Source organism: Cottoperca gobio, chromosome 3 (assembly GCF_900634415.1).
Source record: "Cottoperca gobio chromosome 3, fCotGob3.1, whole genome shotgun sequence".
NCBI classification, from domain to species: domain Eukaryota; kingdom Metazoa; phylum Chordata; class Actinopteri; order Perciformes; family Bovichtidae; genus Cottoperca; species Cottoperca gobio.
In genome coordinates this window covers 13,379,528-13,397,190 of record NC_041357.1, presented here as the reverse complement: position 1 = coordinate 13,397,190, position 17,663 = coordinate 13,379,528, and the positions used below count along the sequence as shown (strand labels likewise).

The following is a 17,663-nucleotide window of genomic DNA, read 5'->3' as shown; positions in this document are numbered from 1 at the left end:
CGGACACAGACTCACCTTGGCACGGCGAACCTTGCCCAGGTCCATGAGTTCCAGCAGCTGGGTGGGATGGTATTGGGGTAGAGTTGGAGACAGGGAGTGAGCTGCTTCAAACAGTCCCCCTTCCTGAAGACCTGCTGGGGCACGAAGGGCCTCATCCACTGCGACACTCCCTTCAAACACACTCTTAGACCTGGCTCTGCCTTCAAAGGCCGAGGAGGTCGTGGTTTGACCTCCAGCAATGTCTGCGGATGATAGGTTTCCTTCCTCTCCCTCCCCGGGCTTCTTGTCCTGATGCCACTGAGCATACACATGCATTTCACAGTCCATGCCCACCACCAGGATGCCATCCCTCACCCAGGACAGGGAGACTGGCAGAGACGGCGTGCCGTCAACGGAGGACAGGAGGTCCACGGACCGAAGAAGGATCCAGCGTGAGCGGATGCCCTGTTTGATACTGCCCCCTAGAGGAAGGGTGATGACAGCCACCCCCTCCTTGCTGCTAGTCGGCTCATTGACGACGCCAGAGATACGGCCGTACATAAGAATGTTGGATCCAACGCCCACAGTGAGGATGTGAGATCCATCCTCCTTTGACAGCCAGTCCAAGTGAACGTAGTGCTTGATGTTGGGGGAGCTATGGTCTCTGCTCATGTACAGGTCAGACCTGGTATGGAGAAAAGTATTAACTTATGAGATGTTGGTAAACATACAGCGGCTGACTATGACACAAACAAGCAGTGCCCTCCTGACCTGCTGTAGACAAAGAGGTTGGAGTCCACACTGACTCTTGGATCCAGGGTTGACGAGGGTCTGGTGAAGTCGTCCAGGTGAAGAGTTTGCTCTAAAACCCACTCTGAGCCACCAGTAGATTCACACTCATAGATGGACACATGCATGGAGAAGTCCTCTCCAGAACCCTGCAGCTGAGGACAAGAGGAGAGCTTTTTTTAAATGTCTGATTTCTAGGAATATGTCATATATATGAAGACACTGAGGACAACCAGTCAACCAGGCAAACTGTAAATACAATACAATGTGCTCATAAAAATACCTCATCGGTGCCCACAAAGATCTCTACCCTGTATCACATCCTGAAGCACACTGAAAACCAAACTCATAAAACTGTACAGACCTCAGTTTCAGTTCAATAACATGCACATACTTCAAATAAAGAGCAGTGGGAGGATATGGGATTAGATCCTCAGATACTCAGGTTGTATCACTTACTTTTCACTAATAACTAATGACGGTTAGCACAAATTGTAAACTCACTGCAGTGTATAATGTGCATAATATTTTTTATTCACTATGAATTTATATGCTAATATATGGAATTGTTATCTATTTTGGGAGGATCCAGACTATACCTCCAAATTGTGTTGCATTTACATTTTTATTGCAATTTTCAACCTCAAGGTGATCGCCTCAGTTAAATTAATTCCCACATGTCTATAGGTTTTTGATACAATGCACCGTAAACACCATTACAAAGCCAAATTCTAATTTCCTACCTGTCCTAGTCGTGGCTTTTTAAAGGCAATGGCCAGCCTGCCGATGTAAGAGCAGGACACAGCAACGGGCCGTCCAGACACACACACAGCACTGTTGTTGTCCTCCTCCTCATTCATCAGAGCCCAGGGCTCCCAGCGGTAAGCGTGGTTGTCCCGGTCATCCTCACTGTACCCGTCATCACCCTCTACAGCACAGCGCCAGAAGCGCACGCGAGAGTCAGAGCAGGTAGTGACAATCAGGTACGGAGCCAGGCACACAGGGTAGATGGAAGAGGAACTCAAATGACCTAGCAGAAAGAGGAGGCGGAGAAAATGTCAAGCATGTTCTGTGTTTTCTTGGTTTCTACATAAAATATGGCAAATAGAATTTACAAGGTTCTTCTTGGAATCTGCCTGACCTGACTTAAATATGGAAAACAAAGATGTTTTTGTTTTTTTCTAAACCAATTGTCAACAAAATCAATTTAGACCATGGGACTATGTCACCAGGTCAACATTGGAACAAAGAAAAACGTGTTTTAAATCTTCCTTTTAATTTGGCAACAACAACATGGTGATACATCATTGATACAGTCATATGTGTGACAACTGTGTGCACATCCTAACCTGCAGAGGGGGTTGCCCTGGTAACCTCCACCCCGTGGGGCAGGTTGAGCCGCTTGCTGTACACCAGCTTAGAGCTGAGGATGAGTTTGCTGGCTGATTGCAAGTTGGCTGTCGAGGATGACCGAGGCAGGGGTCTGATAGGTGAGGTCTCCGGAGATGAATCAGCATTCGCAACTTGATTGGGAACCATAAGCTGGGTCTGGAAGCTAAAATCTGGGCCCGGCTCATCTGGAGACAGAGACGCAGGAATATTATAGCTGGCCTACTCATTAGTATATTAGGTTTGGTGTACATAAAAAAGGCAGGCTTCACAATTAAAATGCATGCCTAAAAATATCCAGAAAACTTCTAATGTATGCCAGTAACTGCTGTTACTACACTTACCAACACAGGCCTGCACAGACTTGAGGTGCAGGTGCCACATCTGCAGGACAGAGTTCCTGTTGAGATCCTTTTCTATCACCACCAGGAAGAACTTCTCAGAGAATGGGGCAGGTTGGTAATCTGGATATAGTAAAAATGGCATGATCTTCGTTCAATGACAATAAAGTTAGAAGGAAACAGATCTACACAAAGTTTTAAATTGACAGTGTGCTATACCTTCACCAGATGGAAAGGCCGGTGCGTATGCTTCTGGTTCTTTCTGAGGCTTGTAACCTAGAATGAAGTCCTCTTGGAAGACATGCAGCAGCTGGGTGTTGGAGCCACACTGGATGCCCATGAAAAAGGCATCAAACAGGTTACTATTTCTATTAATCAGAAGGTTTCAATATTTAAGTCCTTGAATTTCTGTACATCATTGAACTGAGGCCGATGGGAAAAACACAGAGCAGCTGCTAACCTGGTTAGTAATGGCGTCCAACTCTATGATACATCCAGGTCTGGCAGTGGACTGCTGGCTGACGATGTTGAACACTTCGCCCACCAGTTTCTAAACAGACAAACATGGAAAATGGTAAACTATCCATTCAGTGTACTGCATTTGAATCCACTAATGTGGTAAAAAATGTTGCACATTAGAATTTGAAGTAAAGGGTAATGTAGACTAGAAAGACATAGAACAATCAGTTTTATGAAGAACATCCATCTGTGTGCCTCATGTAGATAAAGTATTGTTGTTTTGCTTGTGTTTTTGGTAACATTTAGAAATAAAGGGAGCATCAAAAGGAAATGAAAATCTCACGTTTGTTGAAAAGCTAGCCTATAACTGTAACTTCATATCTGTGATTGATGTGGTTGTATCAGATTTATGATGTTTTATGGTTGATGAACACCCAAAGCGCCCCACATGCTTGCTTTGGACTTGGTTCTTGTGCTTTGTGACGAAGACCCAGATAAATAAAATTCACTGAACAGAGAGGATCACTTCCCAATGAGCAATAACATTTTTGTTTTTTGTGTGCAGTGATGAGCGTGTGTGTCCACTCACAGACGTTTCAGGGTCTGACAGCTCATCCAGAAGTTTTCTGGCATCCACCACAGCTTGATAGAGACGCAGGTTTTTACCATCTGATGCCACGAAGCAGGCGCTGGCACTGTTACAGTAAGTTCCTGAGGGACACAACACAAAGTTAGTTGAAAGTCCTGCAGTGCCAAATAATGTATTATCTACTATGTGGTGAACAATTTAGAAGAAAAAAAGAAACGTGTGATACTTGGTAACTGAAAGTTCAATACATCAATAAAGACATCTCCTAACTTAAAAATAATTACTTAAAAGATTAAGTTCCTTCCTGAGGCAGCAGAGAGCCAGGATGATCAAGAGAAACTAGATCCAGGTTGGATCTTAGTTAGAAAAAGGTATAATGTTGCTTTTAAGGCAAAGTCATGATAATTTTTAGTACAAATCTGACATGCAAAGCTGGCACAGCTCGACTACTGCATAGCATTGGAGGTATGCACTTTAGTGGCCTTGATGCCATTATATATTGTGCATATATTTTACAAACAGCAGAAGCTTAGATGATTCAGCAATTGTGAAACTTCCTTTTTTACATTATTACTCATCAAGAATCCCTGGGGTTAAAATGTACATCCATATTATAAAAGCATGGTGTGTTTACCAAGTACAGAGCTGGGTACTAGTGTAGGTAGCCAAGCAACATTGCTGAACGCAGAGGTGTGCAGAGAGTTGATACGGGCCAGTTCAGAGACCCCTCCAGTGCAGGACAGGGGTCCAATGTGGTCCACCCTCCACAAGATCAGCTCACTGTAGATGGCATTGGGGTCATGGAAGGTCCTTGTAGCTGCATTACGAAGCTGCTTCCTGCTAATGTAAAAGTAATGCAGCGTTAGAACTCATTACTTATAAAAGTGTGTCATCGCGTGTTGCAATAAGTAGCATGTATGGCATTTAAACCATGTGCTCGTTGCATATTATTTATTCTCCTCATCTCTTTCTTATTGACTTCAAACCTTCTCTTTCGCTGCCTGCCCTATTGTGCTATACCTGGGAAATCCCTTTGGTATTGAAAAGGTAGGTAGCTCTTCTTCCAGGCTGCCAGGGGCTGAGGGAGGGGTGAGCAGAGCATTATGGTGAGAGGAGGTCAGCAGCAGTGGCAGCACTGTGTGGCAGGCTTGGTCGTTCAGATGGAAGCGGTGGCCGCAGTACCGGAACTTGTGAGATACAGTCAGTAGGTTGGAGAAGGCAGAGCGCTCAGCAAATATCACTGCCCACTGCAGACAGAGGGAACCAGAAAGATTAGAAAGGGCTGGGAAGGCAGAATACACACAAACATAAGTGCATGACGTTTTTGGGAACACCTTTTATTTAGAAAAATATGCATGCATAAACCCTGCAGGATGGCAAGGATGAAAAAAGTGGTGCATACAATCTCGGAATTGTGTTGAATTGTGTAAACAATCTTTTACCTGATTGAGAGATCCATCGACATGCTTTGAGACCATCATGACAGCAGGACTGATGCCAAGGCCAGGGTTGGGAGAGGGGACCAGTGCGGATGAACCCAGGCCGGTCGACGCTGAAGCAGAGTGGGACACACGTTGGACCATCCTCCCCGGCTCCCCTGCACTTGCACTCTCACCCTGATTCAAAGTGCAGGCGTACATCAGGATGTTTTTACTTAGTGAGTTGGCATCACCTGTAGGAAATGCCACTGGAATACGGGAGGAGAAGGACACCTAATGGGAGAGTTGGAGGGAAATAAGAAACCATTAGGACCACAGGCAAATCATACATACATATTCTCTACAGTCCTTCAGCCCGATAGCAATTCATACCACTGTGAAGTCAGCTCTCTAGTTTATCAGTAGCAACATTAACAAGATGATATTTGGCTTGCTAGTTTTATGCTCACAAATAAACCATAAACGTATAATGCTTATTGCATATTACATACATACACTACCACTTTCTACAGTATATATGGACTTCATATGTGTACAAAGCCAGATAGCTGTGTGATGAGGAGCCTATGCAAAGTAATCACAATAAGTAAGGGTCTGTGAAATGACATGTGAACTTATTTGTAGTAGCTATAATAAAGCTGATTAAATTCCAATCCTTACTTTACTGTTCTCTACTATGTTTTGTCCTCCTCAGCCTGCTTATGTTGCAGCATCGCTCTCTTTTAGGACAGCCAGGCTCTACAGTGTGAGCATCTCGCTGCATATCCAAGTGAAAATTGGAGTGTGTGAGTGTGAGTGTAAAAAATGATTTTAGCGCACATCTGAGTTCAAACACTGAGATTGGCAAAGTCTGTTATCTCTCCTTCTTTCTCTTAACCAAAGAGCACAACATATACACAGCATTCAGCTAGTGGACTCATTAAGTTAAATGTTATGCACATAATATTTCCAAATATAAAATATATATTACATATTACAACATTTGTAGAAAATAGTTTTATGAATCATGACAAATTGAATAGCCCACATGCACAGAGGCGCGCAGAGTCTTTCCTCTGGAGGAAATAAAAGTCTTACATAAGGCTGGGGGAGTACTGAGTCATCTTACATTTGAGACAAAGTTTAACAACAGCTACACTGCTGCCACTATGTCTGTATTAGTGAGTGAATGAGAAAGCGATTCATGATTGAATTTAAAGCAGAAAAGTTACTAATTTGGAAAAAAGATTCTCGCTTGCACCTGGAAATTACAAGCAGGATTGTGTGTTTGTATCGCATCCTGCTTGTATCACTTTGTGGTTTTCTGCTAACCTGAACCTGTCTGAAGATGCCCTGGTTGAATTCGTCCAAGTACTTCACATGCCAAACCAGGAAAGATCCGTCGGCAGGGTGGATGGTGAACAACATGTCTGGGCTCTTGTTCCACTCTGTGATCAGAGTCTCCATCTTCCTCTCCAGCAGCATGGAGGGCAAAGGCATGCTGGAGCTGGATCCCGGGGAGGACGCTTTGGTGCTTCCCTGCTCCCCTGTCTCACCCTCTTCGCCCTGCTCTGAGGACGCTTTGTCAGACATGTCATCCAGGTCTAGAAAGCCAGAAAACAATATGCTTTTACAACATGATGTTGCCTGAAGCTAACGTGTTATGAATAATGTGTTAGTCTGGTTAAGGGTTATACCAAAGTCAAACTTCATAGGGGATCCTTCGGGGTCCAGGGGGTCCTCAGTAGTGTGGTCCATCTGCTGTTCAGATAACTTACGGAGCTGCAGCATAAAGAGGTCCATTGAGGAAGTGAAGCTTAGGTCTTTATTGTTGAGCCAGTGAACGACGAAGCCACCACCACCACTGCCATCGTCTGGGTTGAACACTGCAGATTCAGCCAGCACTGCTGGGATATCTGACGGAGGAAGAGGAAGGTTGGAGGAGGAAGAGATGGATGAAAGCAGTAAAAGGGTAAAGGCTTAACACATTCTGTTTTGGATAGCTATTATATAATGTTTCTTTAATAACGTTTTTTTTATAAACACATGCTGTAAGATGATAAGCTGGAATCAAATTAATCTAAAATCCAATCTTTTTGGAGGATGTTGCTATTACAGAGGAAGTCATTAAAAAAGCAGAACATGTACTGTATGGATCTAGGTTGGAGAAAAATAGAAATGCTATTGAACCAGTTCCAACAAATTCACCCACCTGTATTGGGGTTAATACTGGCTGAGATATGGAAGTGACACAGGGCATTGGCATGATGAGCGATGTGGCGGTGAGTGTGTGTGTCCTGCGTGCCAAGCTGAGAGGGCAGCAGCTCACTGTGTGCCACCAGAGCAGAGGACCGTCGCCGGCCCCGGCGCAGATGCTTCAGGTGGTGGATTGACTAATCAAGCAAAACACAGGAATAAAACACAGAGAACAAGTGTATGTTAATCAGAAATAGTACATATTTTAGATTTTCTTTATTGAATTATTTCTGGTCAGAAGTAGACGTACTTCTAAAGCATGCTGGATTTTGTCCTTATTGCCTGCCAGGCCTGGCAGACTAGAGCTGAAGGAGTGTGTGTTCTCAGAGATCTGTCCTCCAAGCAGGTTGTCTTCCGGTAGCAGGGTCTCGGACCACAACCTACACACGCCATCCTCGCAGGATGTCAGCAACACATTGCATACCGAACACCTAGAAAAACATCAGGAGAATTAGTAATTACTATTTTGAAGGAGAGGTGAAAGTGAAATGTAAGGAGAGACCGCATTCATTTGATGAAATCAATGATTCACTCAGTGGAAGAGCCAAACAGAGACTCCCTCTGACTGCTTCCACCACTGATTCAACGATCTTAATTAGCACACACAGCAACTTGTGGTTGCTGTGTGTGTTGTGGTCAGCTACAGGGACTCAATGACGGCCTCACACCTGGCAGACTTTCCGCTCTGTGCGACAGGTTTCTAAGGGAAGCTATTCAAAAGTCACTAAAACCAGTATTGGCTGGTGCTCTGGAAAAAATCATGCTGGTGTGAAAATGTTTTTAAAGTGACAAGCCTAATACACAAAACATGTGTACTTAATGTCCCGTTCTAGAGTACAGAAGACTGACTGCTTACTGAGAGAGGGAACCATGGTGAATGACAGAAATGTGCAATCCTGCATTATTCAGACTTTGCGTAAATACAGCTTTTTTAATGTAGGTATTCCAACAATAGGAAAAGTTTATTTAAAAAAATATATATATATTATCCATGTTGCAACTTTGAGCCCTTTAAATTTACCGAACAATTATAGAAATGGATAACAGACAATGTAATGTAGTCAATATTAGCATTGCACACAGTACAGAATGTTACAACACTGTTCATTGGAGGTAATGCAAGAGGTCAAATCTCTTTTTTTGTGCCAAGAAATGATGTCATGCTTTAGAAGACAACAAGCATGTACAAACAACTGACCATGTGATTGTGTGCGTTTTTGTTCTTACTTGGGCATGTACTTGCTGGTCTTCCTCCAGGACATACCGGTGACCATGCGAGGATGTGCCAGGTAAACAAAGGAGAAGTGCACAGGAAGTGGCTTTTTATCGGAGTGGTCGTGGGCCACCACTGCAGAACGCCAGCCCGTGGTGGGATACCACACCTTAAGTAAACAGTCATTCTGCGAATACAAACACATGTGTTAACATACATTGTACAAAAACATTGCCACGGACCATATAATTACAAAAACTACATCAATCATATACCTTTCCAACTGTTGCAAAGTACTCCCCATCAGGAGACCACTTGGCAATGTGAACAGATGCAGCAGTCCTGAGGTAAACACAAACATAAACAATGGTATCAGCTATATTCACTTCTCCAAGGAAAACGCTCATGTGGCTGTGTGCATGAGCTGCTGTTAGTCATTTCAGAGCGTGCACTTCCCTGTTTTAATGGCTTTCATGGGCTTGCACACAATTACTAACACACAATTATATGTTTCTGTCTGTTTACACAGCTTAAAGCACAGGCCACAGACTGCAAAGAGTGGCTTAGAACAGTGCCTACAAACACGTATTGTGTGTAGGCACAAGAAGGCTGCGTACAGATACGTTTGGTCACCGCATATATCATTTTATTAGTAAAATAATATGTTGTTCCACAACCGTAAAGAGGAACAATTAAAAAGGTATTGTTTTGTATGCACAAGGACATAGACCCACTCTTAACTGCATGGCAGAAAGAAAACTAAAAACATCAGCTGACTTAAAAAAGACACATTGCTCCCGTTTTGCTTTCAACTAACAAAAGTGAAACAGCGCACACATGTAATATTTGACTGTTCCCTCAATGCTCCAATGTGAGTAATGTATTTTTTCACTTCCCATTGCCTGTGACAAATTTGGCTTAAGAAAGTGTTTATTTACAAGACAAGAGAACAAGAATCGAGAGAGGAGAGCATGAAGAAACACACAGGTCTGCTTGACACTCAGACTAATCAAATGAGTGGTTAGCTAGCCATCAGGATATGCACACATTAAGTAATCAGACAGATTTTTTTCAATGTCAGGTCGGATACTTTTACAGTATGTGCAAAAGCAACAAAACGTACTTGCACTGCCAGACACAGTTCCAGTCATTGAGGACAGGGTGGGGCTTGTCTTCAGTCAACTGTCCATCCTCCTCCTCTATCAGTGCATCTTTTAGTGGAGGAGCCCACAGCTGGAGCTGCTCAGTTGCTGCTAGGATACGGTCCCCTGTGGACACAAAATGTTACACACCTCTCATCCCACGTTGACTACTACAGTACACAGAGCCACATGCACACTGTCACTCTTACATAACCACAGGGGGCTGTGATAGGATCTGTGTATAGTGTGAACACAGACCGTGTCAGACCGTCTGTGATTCAGTTAAACACAGAAAGCATCGGCGTACCTTGTGGGTCCCAGGCCAGGTTGTAGGTGATGGCATCGAGGAAGAACTGTCCCGTCTTTTGCCACTGATAGTTAAGCTGCTGTTAGTGATAGGAGAGCGACACAGGAGAGCGTGTGATTAAGCTCACTAGATATTGATGTAAACCACTATGTATATAATATGCATAACTAAAATACAGACATGCATGCTCACCTTGTGGCGTTTGTTTGGGTTGGTAGAAAGAGGCTCAAAGATGCAGACTGTGTTTCCGTAGGACGCAGCAATCTAAAAATAAAGAGCTGTGTTCATCATCACAACGTTACTCACTCCATCAGTGCTTCTGCACAGCCATTCCCACAGGAGGGGGGGTAGATGGGGGGGAGTGGTGCAAGAGAGCAGGATAGCAAGGAGAGGAGAGCTTGGGCAGTACAAGACAGGATCAAACGCAGGGCTAAATCTACTTCTTTTTGCTCAGCACAATTGATAATGTCTTCTTGCTACACGGAAAAAATGCGAACTACGTGTGGGAGTGTGTCTGAGTGTGCAGTCAACACTTACCCTGCCAAGCTGGTGGGAGCACTCCACACAGCCCACCTGTATGTTTCCATTCTGAGCTCCCGGGATAATCTGCACGCACTCAAAGTCACTGGCCAGAATCACTACATCACAACCTGATCCATAGGCCTGAAAAAGAAATGGGCACAGGAAGAGGAACCAAATCAGATCTCGCCATAATAAACAAATAACACTGCAAAATGCATTAATGCTTTAAATAATATGTCTGGAAAACATTGAGTCGCACGTATTAATAAACTCAATATTTCATGTAGTTTACTGTTTCACAGCTCCATTCAGTAGGTTTCGTATTGCGATGAATGTCCATGAATACATTTGAATATACAATATAATAAAGCAAAACATCATTGCACTAAACTGCACGAATATGAATATTGCTTAGCAGGGAAATATTACAACAGGATTAGTACAGCATGGCAGTTACCTCAAACCACAACCAACATTGGCGGTTGTGGTGGTAAAATTAGCACAGAAACCACATGTAAAACTAAAACAAAATGCTGCTTTACAGATCTGCTGCATGAACAAAATAACAGCTGGTAAAACAAGGTACAACTGATACAACAGTGTTTGCTGGCAATTGGCAACCATGTGTAGAATGGCAGCAATGGCAGCAGCACCTGGGCGAAAGGCAAGCTGGCCTCCAAGCAACAGGACAGTCAGGGTGACGGCTTACGTCTTTCATTATTCAGGAGAACAGGAGGAGAGGCTGGGAACCACTGGGTCACACAGCGGGACAGCATTACAGCCAGTTGTATAACAAAGTGACAGGATGAAGTTATAGTGAAGATTGTCAGATAGGATTATACTTTACCTACTATAACATCATATGTAGAAACAGGTAGAAAGAGAAGTAAGGGAGGCTCGTTCTGCGCTTTACTATTACTGCGGCATTTGCTCCTGCACATTACAGCTGGAATTAAAAGCGGTCACCGTCACGCACTGTCTAGGACTGCTCTATACCTCAGTCACACACACACACACGCACGCACACACGTAAGACAAAGTGTGAGTCCATTCTACTCTCTTTGTCAGCAAGGTAATTTGGACCTGGTAGGACCTTGAGTCATGCTGGCACTGTAAGCATGAGTGTATCTGCCTTAAACAGGATGATCTATCATCACTGCTTTGTCTTTTGGTTTGGGCTTATGTGTGTACTGTACTTCTTTCAACATCTACAAATCCATAGGCACACACTAACACACACACACACACACACACACACACACACACAGAACAACAAGGTACTCAGGGACAGCAATTCAAACTCGGATGAGTCATTAGTGGTAGCAGCACAATACAGGATCATGGCATCATAGCATGGCATGTTGCACGACTGCATGACTGTTAGACAATGAAGAATTCATTTCAATCAAAGGCAGGCCTTGAAACACCTTAAATGAAGACATGAAAGCCTGATGCCCATTCAAATCCATTTAATGTTTAGCTATCTGCCATGGTATGCATTTGGCTCATGAGGAGGCCACTGATTTTGTCTATGATGTACTTGGATCTACACCCACAAATCTGTCGCTCATAAATCTGCTGACTTGATGAGTACAACTCCGAAGCAGCAAAGCTTCCTTCTGTCAGTCATGTCATGGAAGCGGCTTACATCAAGAATGTGGCTGCCTTTGGATACATATTACCACTCTGTAACACATTCAAATGGACAAATCTGGAAACAACTGCAATGGTATTGTATTGTTTTGTCGAAGATGAAGAACACGTATTTAACAAATGTCTAGAGGAGCCAAGTGATCTTTTGTTTGAAACACTTTTTACCTAGCAGTTTCATTGGGAGCATGCTATTAACATAAAGCTCTTTTAGTGTTTACTGATGTCTCAATACAGCGGGGGGGGGGGGGGGGGGGGGGGGGGGGGGGGGTGTTATCTAGAGATACAGTATGTGAGCAAAAGGAGGTGGGGATTTACCTGCTTTTCAGGGTAAATGTATTTTAAAAGAGAAGAGTGAATGCAAGAATGTGCTGTGATAATGAAAGTAGATAAGAGGAAGAGAGTGAGAGATCACTTCTGTCTTTCCACTCATTTCACATGCCGCTTACACAATCATGTGAGCATGTGCCAGCACAGCTGCTACTACGTGTACCATTTCCATGTTTGTGCTAGCTATAGTCAAAAGCCTGAGCCACAAATATTTACAAACATGAATTGATCAATTCTGGCCTGTAGTAACCTGGTCTTTTTGTCAATTTGTATTGTGCCATTATCCCAAGAAAAGCCCATTGCAGAGACCTGTACTTTGATCCCACTGTCTCTAGTTATAGTTATCAGTCTTGTTATTCTCTGCAGCATGACTGTAGTGAAGCAGTAGGTATTAAAAGACAAACTACACCAAGTTTGGCATCGATCCATCTCCATTCTGCTAGTTAGTCAAAACATATCTAATTACATTAATGTATCCCTCCAGACAATTGCAGTAACTTAAAAGGATCTCAAAACGCAGGCAAGGGTGATGGTGTTTGGTTTCTTTGTCCATCTATGGTCATCAGAATATGAAAGAATCTACAGCATTTCTATGAAATTAAGTGGACAATTTCGCCATTGGGCTAAGGAAGAGTTCTTGGCTTGGATCTAGAGCTAACAACTCTGCTTTTGGTTTGGTGTCGGCCGCTCCTATTTGTGCCAGATTCTCTGTTTTCTGAATTTTGTTCAATAATTAATTAACTTGGAAAGGGTTAGTCATTCCTGCTTTGATATAACACACGCATCACCCGTATAAATCCAACAAAATGTTGTGTCATTACAGTAACATGTTAGATTTAAAAAGGAGCATAGGTCATGAGTCTGAAACACTGGACACTTTGCAGAATTCATACTTGCACAACACAGAAGACAGCCTGGACAGTGATGCCAGTCGGCTTCACTGTCTTACATTACATGTCGGTATCTGTATTCTGATGTAGATCAAGATGCAGAATTAAACAAATTCTATTTGTAAAATATCAAGATTTAAAGGGTGTGGAGCCTCGTTAGAGGTATGTGGTATTCTCTCTCTCTCTCTCTCTCTCTCTCTCTCTCTCTCTCTCTCTCTCTCTCTCTCTCTCTCTCTCTCTCTCTCTCTCTCTCTCTCTCTCTCTCTCTCTCTCTCTCTCTCTCTCTTCTCTCTCTCTCTCTCTCTCTCTCTCTCTCTCTCTCTCTCTCTCTGTAGTTTACACGTGGATTCTATTTTTAGTGGATCACATCTGCAGCTCTGCATATGAAACTGACTAGGCTATCTGTAAATTTACAGCATAAACCCTAGGTCAAAAAGAACTATAATAAACACAAAAATAGGCTTTCTAACCATGATCTCACAACCTCTCAAGAGAAAGTTAGACAAATCACACTACAAAAAATCAAGTACAAAAAAAAGATAAATATTTGTTATGTCATATTTGACATTCAAAAGAACAGACAATCAAACATTTGAAATAGTAGGGGCCAGGTGGCTCATTTGGTAGAGAGACACCTCGAGTTTAAATTCGAGCCGCGGCCCTTTGCTGCTTGTTGTCCCCTCTTTGTCCCCCTTTATCTAAAGAAAATAAATACATACATTGAAATAGAAATGTATGTAATGACAATTACTGTTATCACTCAAAAATCAACCAACAATACAAAAATAATCTTGTTCCTTCATATTCCTACGCATTGTTTTAACTATTCTGACAGTGGGTTCTCAACACAAATCTAAATCCACCATTCATTCGCCCACTCGACTGGCAAAGACAGGGAACTTTGTTTTACTGTCCTTTATTCAAACTCTATATAAATAAATGTCTTTCAATTTCTGTCAATATCTACACACAAAATTGAGCATGCAACACTATAGAGGCCATGCTGGAGCACAGAAACAAATAGCATGGAGACGGAATGATTCCCCATCCAATGAAGCTCTTGAACTGGTGCACTGCATTCATGGCTGCTGTGGGTCAGGAGCGTGCCAGTACATATGTGTGTGTGTGTGTGTGTGTCAAAATCTGGCATATGAGCCCAAGGGGTCGGTGTGAATGTAACTGTATTGGACACGATGTCTAGTGTTCTTCAGATACCCTCTCGGAAACAGAAAGAAAACACGAGGCATAGAAACTGAGGCCCTGTGGCAATGTGCAAGGCTTTAGCTTCACAACCATCTCTGTCCTATGTTGTAGTGCAGATATGACCCTAGGTAAAAAGCCAGCCTGTTTACATTCAAACAGCCTTGATCAGGGGTCAGTGTAAAGAGAGAGGGGGACAACTACTCTCTATATTTTACCAGAAAGGGACAGGACAATGCACTACACTCTAAGGAAACTGAGGGGATCAGAAAAGAATGTGAAGAGGCTGTCTGTATTTCAGAAGAAGAACAAAAATGTATGAAAATAAAATAAAAACAACCTAATTTACTAATAGGCAGCAGAAACAGACCAAGCCCAGATTTGACAGCCATTAGACAGGCTCACACTGATCTCAGCATGAGGGAATGGTGGCGTGTTGACAACAAACCCGTAAGCTTCAGGTAAATGCTATTCTATACTATACTATACTATGTACATATTTATGGGTTTTGAGGAGTTTGCCCAATTGATGTTATGGAAGATCATCAAGTCAGAAAGTCATCATCATTCAGCTTCTGCTCTCAAAACAAGAGACTCAGGAAGCTACATTATGTCACTGGCTTTGACTTCAACCAATCTATTTTGAGAAAAAAGAGCAACAACAATTGTTGGGGTTGTGAACTACTGTGCACTTTGACCTATTTGCCATCTCAAAAAAGGCAATAACATTATTAGGTCTCGCTGCAATAAATTGAGTATTGACTGTGCTTCTCGGTCCTGTCAACTTGAGGCACAAAGACTAATGTTGGAAAGTTGCCAGACCTCAGACAGACAAAGAATATACAGTATAACTCAAATAACTCAATAATAAACAGACACCGGATTTGGTCCAAGGTATGGATTTTGATCAGCATACATACATAATAGTCAAATGACTTGATGATGATATGAGCTGATAAAGGACGAAATACACATCAGTAATAGCCTACATGTAAGTGAATGTAAGTGTATTTTCATTCACTAAAGTCAAAAATGATGACGGATGCCACCACGTTTTTGAATATGTTATTTTCAACCACAAAACATTCAGCCCTCTAGCTCATGTGTCCATATATGGCTCTATACGTCATGGCTGGCGCAGCTGATGCTAGGATGACAGCGAGCTAATGATCCGTGAGGAGGATTTAACGCCAAATGGTAGCAAGCTTAGCTACTCCTGCAACCAGAAAATACACAGTGTTTCATCCTGTAGCGGTGCGCAATTCTGCCAAGCCATATCACCTGAAGAGTGCACTGCGAAATGTAGTCTGAGCGTGTCCCGTTGGAAATATTGCCAATAATGTTATGGCTGCGCAAAGGGATTCCCTTGCAGTAATTCTAATGTAACGAGATGCAGCTAAAGGTCATTTGAGTGGCTAGCGTTAACTGTCTTGGAGCGATAAATAATACAACGCTACCTGGAAAGAATAGACGCAGACATTGCCGTTGGGAATCTACATGGGGGTGTTAGCTTGCCAATGTCTAACTGAGTGTCAAGGTAAATGAAAGAGGGGCTTGTCGTAAGGATGTCCCGAGTAGTCTCGACTCACTATTTGTGAATCTCTCGGTGCGGCAGTTTGTCTCTAACCCACTACCCGACTAGCCAGTACTCCAGCTCGCCAGCCAGCCCGTTTACAGCTAGCTAGCTAGCTAACTATCTAGCTAGCTAGTCAGTCGTTAGCTTCAATGGGTGTCATCTTGAGCAAATAATATCAAAATAAAAACTCACCGTGAAAGGAATGTCATTCACGCTTCCCACCGAATAGCAGCAATCTCCAGGGTTTACAGCTCCCGTCAGCACCTGATGCAGATGCATTTTCCTTATAGTTTAGCAGCAGATAGGGTGTTTTTTAATTATTAATAACGAGTCCACCCTTTCGGTTTCTCCATCTAGCAACGACTGGGAATTCCATCAGTAACGTTAATGTTGTCCTCGGCCTGGCGACGTCGTCTTCCTCCACAAACAGTGTGGTTGCAGTACTGTTGTGTCCGGCGCGTATAAATGTAATTTCACCTGGTCCTGTCATGTATTCAAACATGTAAAACTGGCCGCCCGTCGCCTCTCACTGTCAACACCATCCCTACGATTAATCGTGAGAGCCGAAGCAGTGGGATCTCTGCAGCGAACCTGACATGCGCGTTCCCGACACTGTCGAAGCACGACTGAATGGCCATAGAAATATTTAATCTAGACTGGGAATATCAACTCTGGATTTTTACTTAGTGCTTCAGTGGTCTTATTTTTGTATTAAAAAAAGAACACATGATTACGTTGACGTATCTATTATTTGAAATGACTATAAAACGTCTTATCACGACCAACCCGGCTTATTTCTTGGGCACTAGCGTTAACTGTCTTGGAGCGATAAATAATACAACGGTACAGCTGATCTAGTAGTGATTGTCTATGTGTATGACGCGCCAGTTTGTAGAGCACCTCTCTGTCAGTGATTTGAGTTCATTGATCATAAAATTAGGGTCTAGAGCAGGGGTGTCAAACTCATTTTAGTTCAGGGGCCACATGCAGCACAATTTGATCTCAAGTGGGCCGGACCAGTAACATCACAGCATAATAACATATAAATAACGACAACTCCAAATTGTTCCCTTTGTTTTAGTGCAAAAAAAGTACAAGTACACGTTTATCTTTTTACAAAAAATGATTAACAACAACAATAGTATTAGTTTATCATTATGTGCATTACAACTTACAGATCAGTGTATCTACAAAGGCACAACACATTTTGTCACAGGTATCTGGAACAGTATTTTACTTTATGATCAAAACAACTAATATTTACACTTTGCAAAGTCATCCCGAGGGCCGGATTGGAACCTCTGGCGAGCCTGTTTTGGCCCCCGGGCCGCATGTTTGACACCCTTGGTCTAGGGTTTAAACCAAAACTGGTGGGGTAGTACGTGTGTCAGCGATCAAAAATACGTTACCCAATGAGAGGAAACTGTAGACATAAAACAGCATTAAAATACAGCAGAGAGCAACCATACTCTAACAGAAAAAAAATATAGGCCTATGTAGCTGTAGAGTTTTCTTATGTGGGATTGGTAGTGGCTTTCCTATTCAAGTTTAATAAGGTCATATATAAATTGTTGTTTTTATGATGCATAACCAACAACCATGTATGCTTCCAA

The 17,663-nt window shown here is 42.8% G+C and overlaps 1 protein-coding gene across 1 annotated transcript in view; it reads right to left on the bottom strand.

Moving 5' to 3' along the window:
- dmxl2 (Dmx-like 2) overlaps nucleotides 1–16,592 on the bottom strand; it is a 38,197-nt gene extending 21,605 nt beyond the window's left edge. The window contains 22 exon segments of the mRNA XM_029456235.1: nucleotides 16–664; nucleotides 751–923; nucleotides 1,512–1,798; nucleotides 2,118–2,345; nucleotides 2,502–2,621; nucleotides 2,718–2,826; nucleotides 2,959–3,048; nucleotides 3,547–3,668; nucleotides 4,181–4,383; nucleotides 4,567–4,793; nucleotides 4,989–5,258; nucleotides 6,297–6,568; nucleotides 6,662–6,880; nucleotides 7,177–7,357; nucleotides 7,471–7,651; nucleotides 8,448–8,620; nucleotides 8,709–8,775; nucleotides 9,557–9,701; nucleotides 9,883–9,961; nucleotides 10,075–10,146; nucleotides 10,420–10,545; nucleotides 16,243–16,592. Of these exon segments, the coding sequence (XP_029312095.1) occupies nucleotides 16–664; nucleotides 751–923; nucleotides 1,512–1,798; nucleotides 2,118–2,345; nucleotides 2,502–2,621; nucleotides 2,718–2,826; nucleotides 2,959–3,048; nucleotides 3,547–3,668; nucleotides 4,181–4,383; nucleotides 4,567–4,793; nucleotides 4,989–5,258; nucleotides 6,297–6,568; nucleotides 6,662–6,880; nucleotides 7,177–7,357; nucleotides 7,471–7,651; nucleotides 8,448–8,620; nucleotides 8,709–8,775; nucleotides 9,557–9,701; nucleotides 9,883–9,961; nucleotides 10,075–10,146; nucleotides 10,420–10,545; nucleotides 16,243–16,329 (4,080 nt within the window). The 5' untranslated portion in view covers nucleotides 16,330–16,592.
- Nucleotides 16,593–17,663: the final 1,071 nt, after the last annotated feature.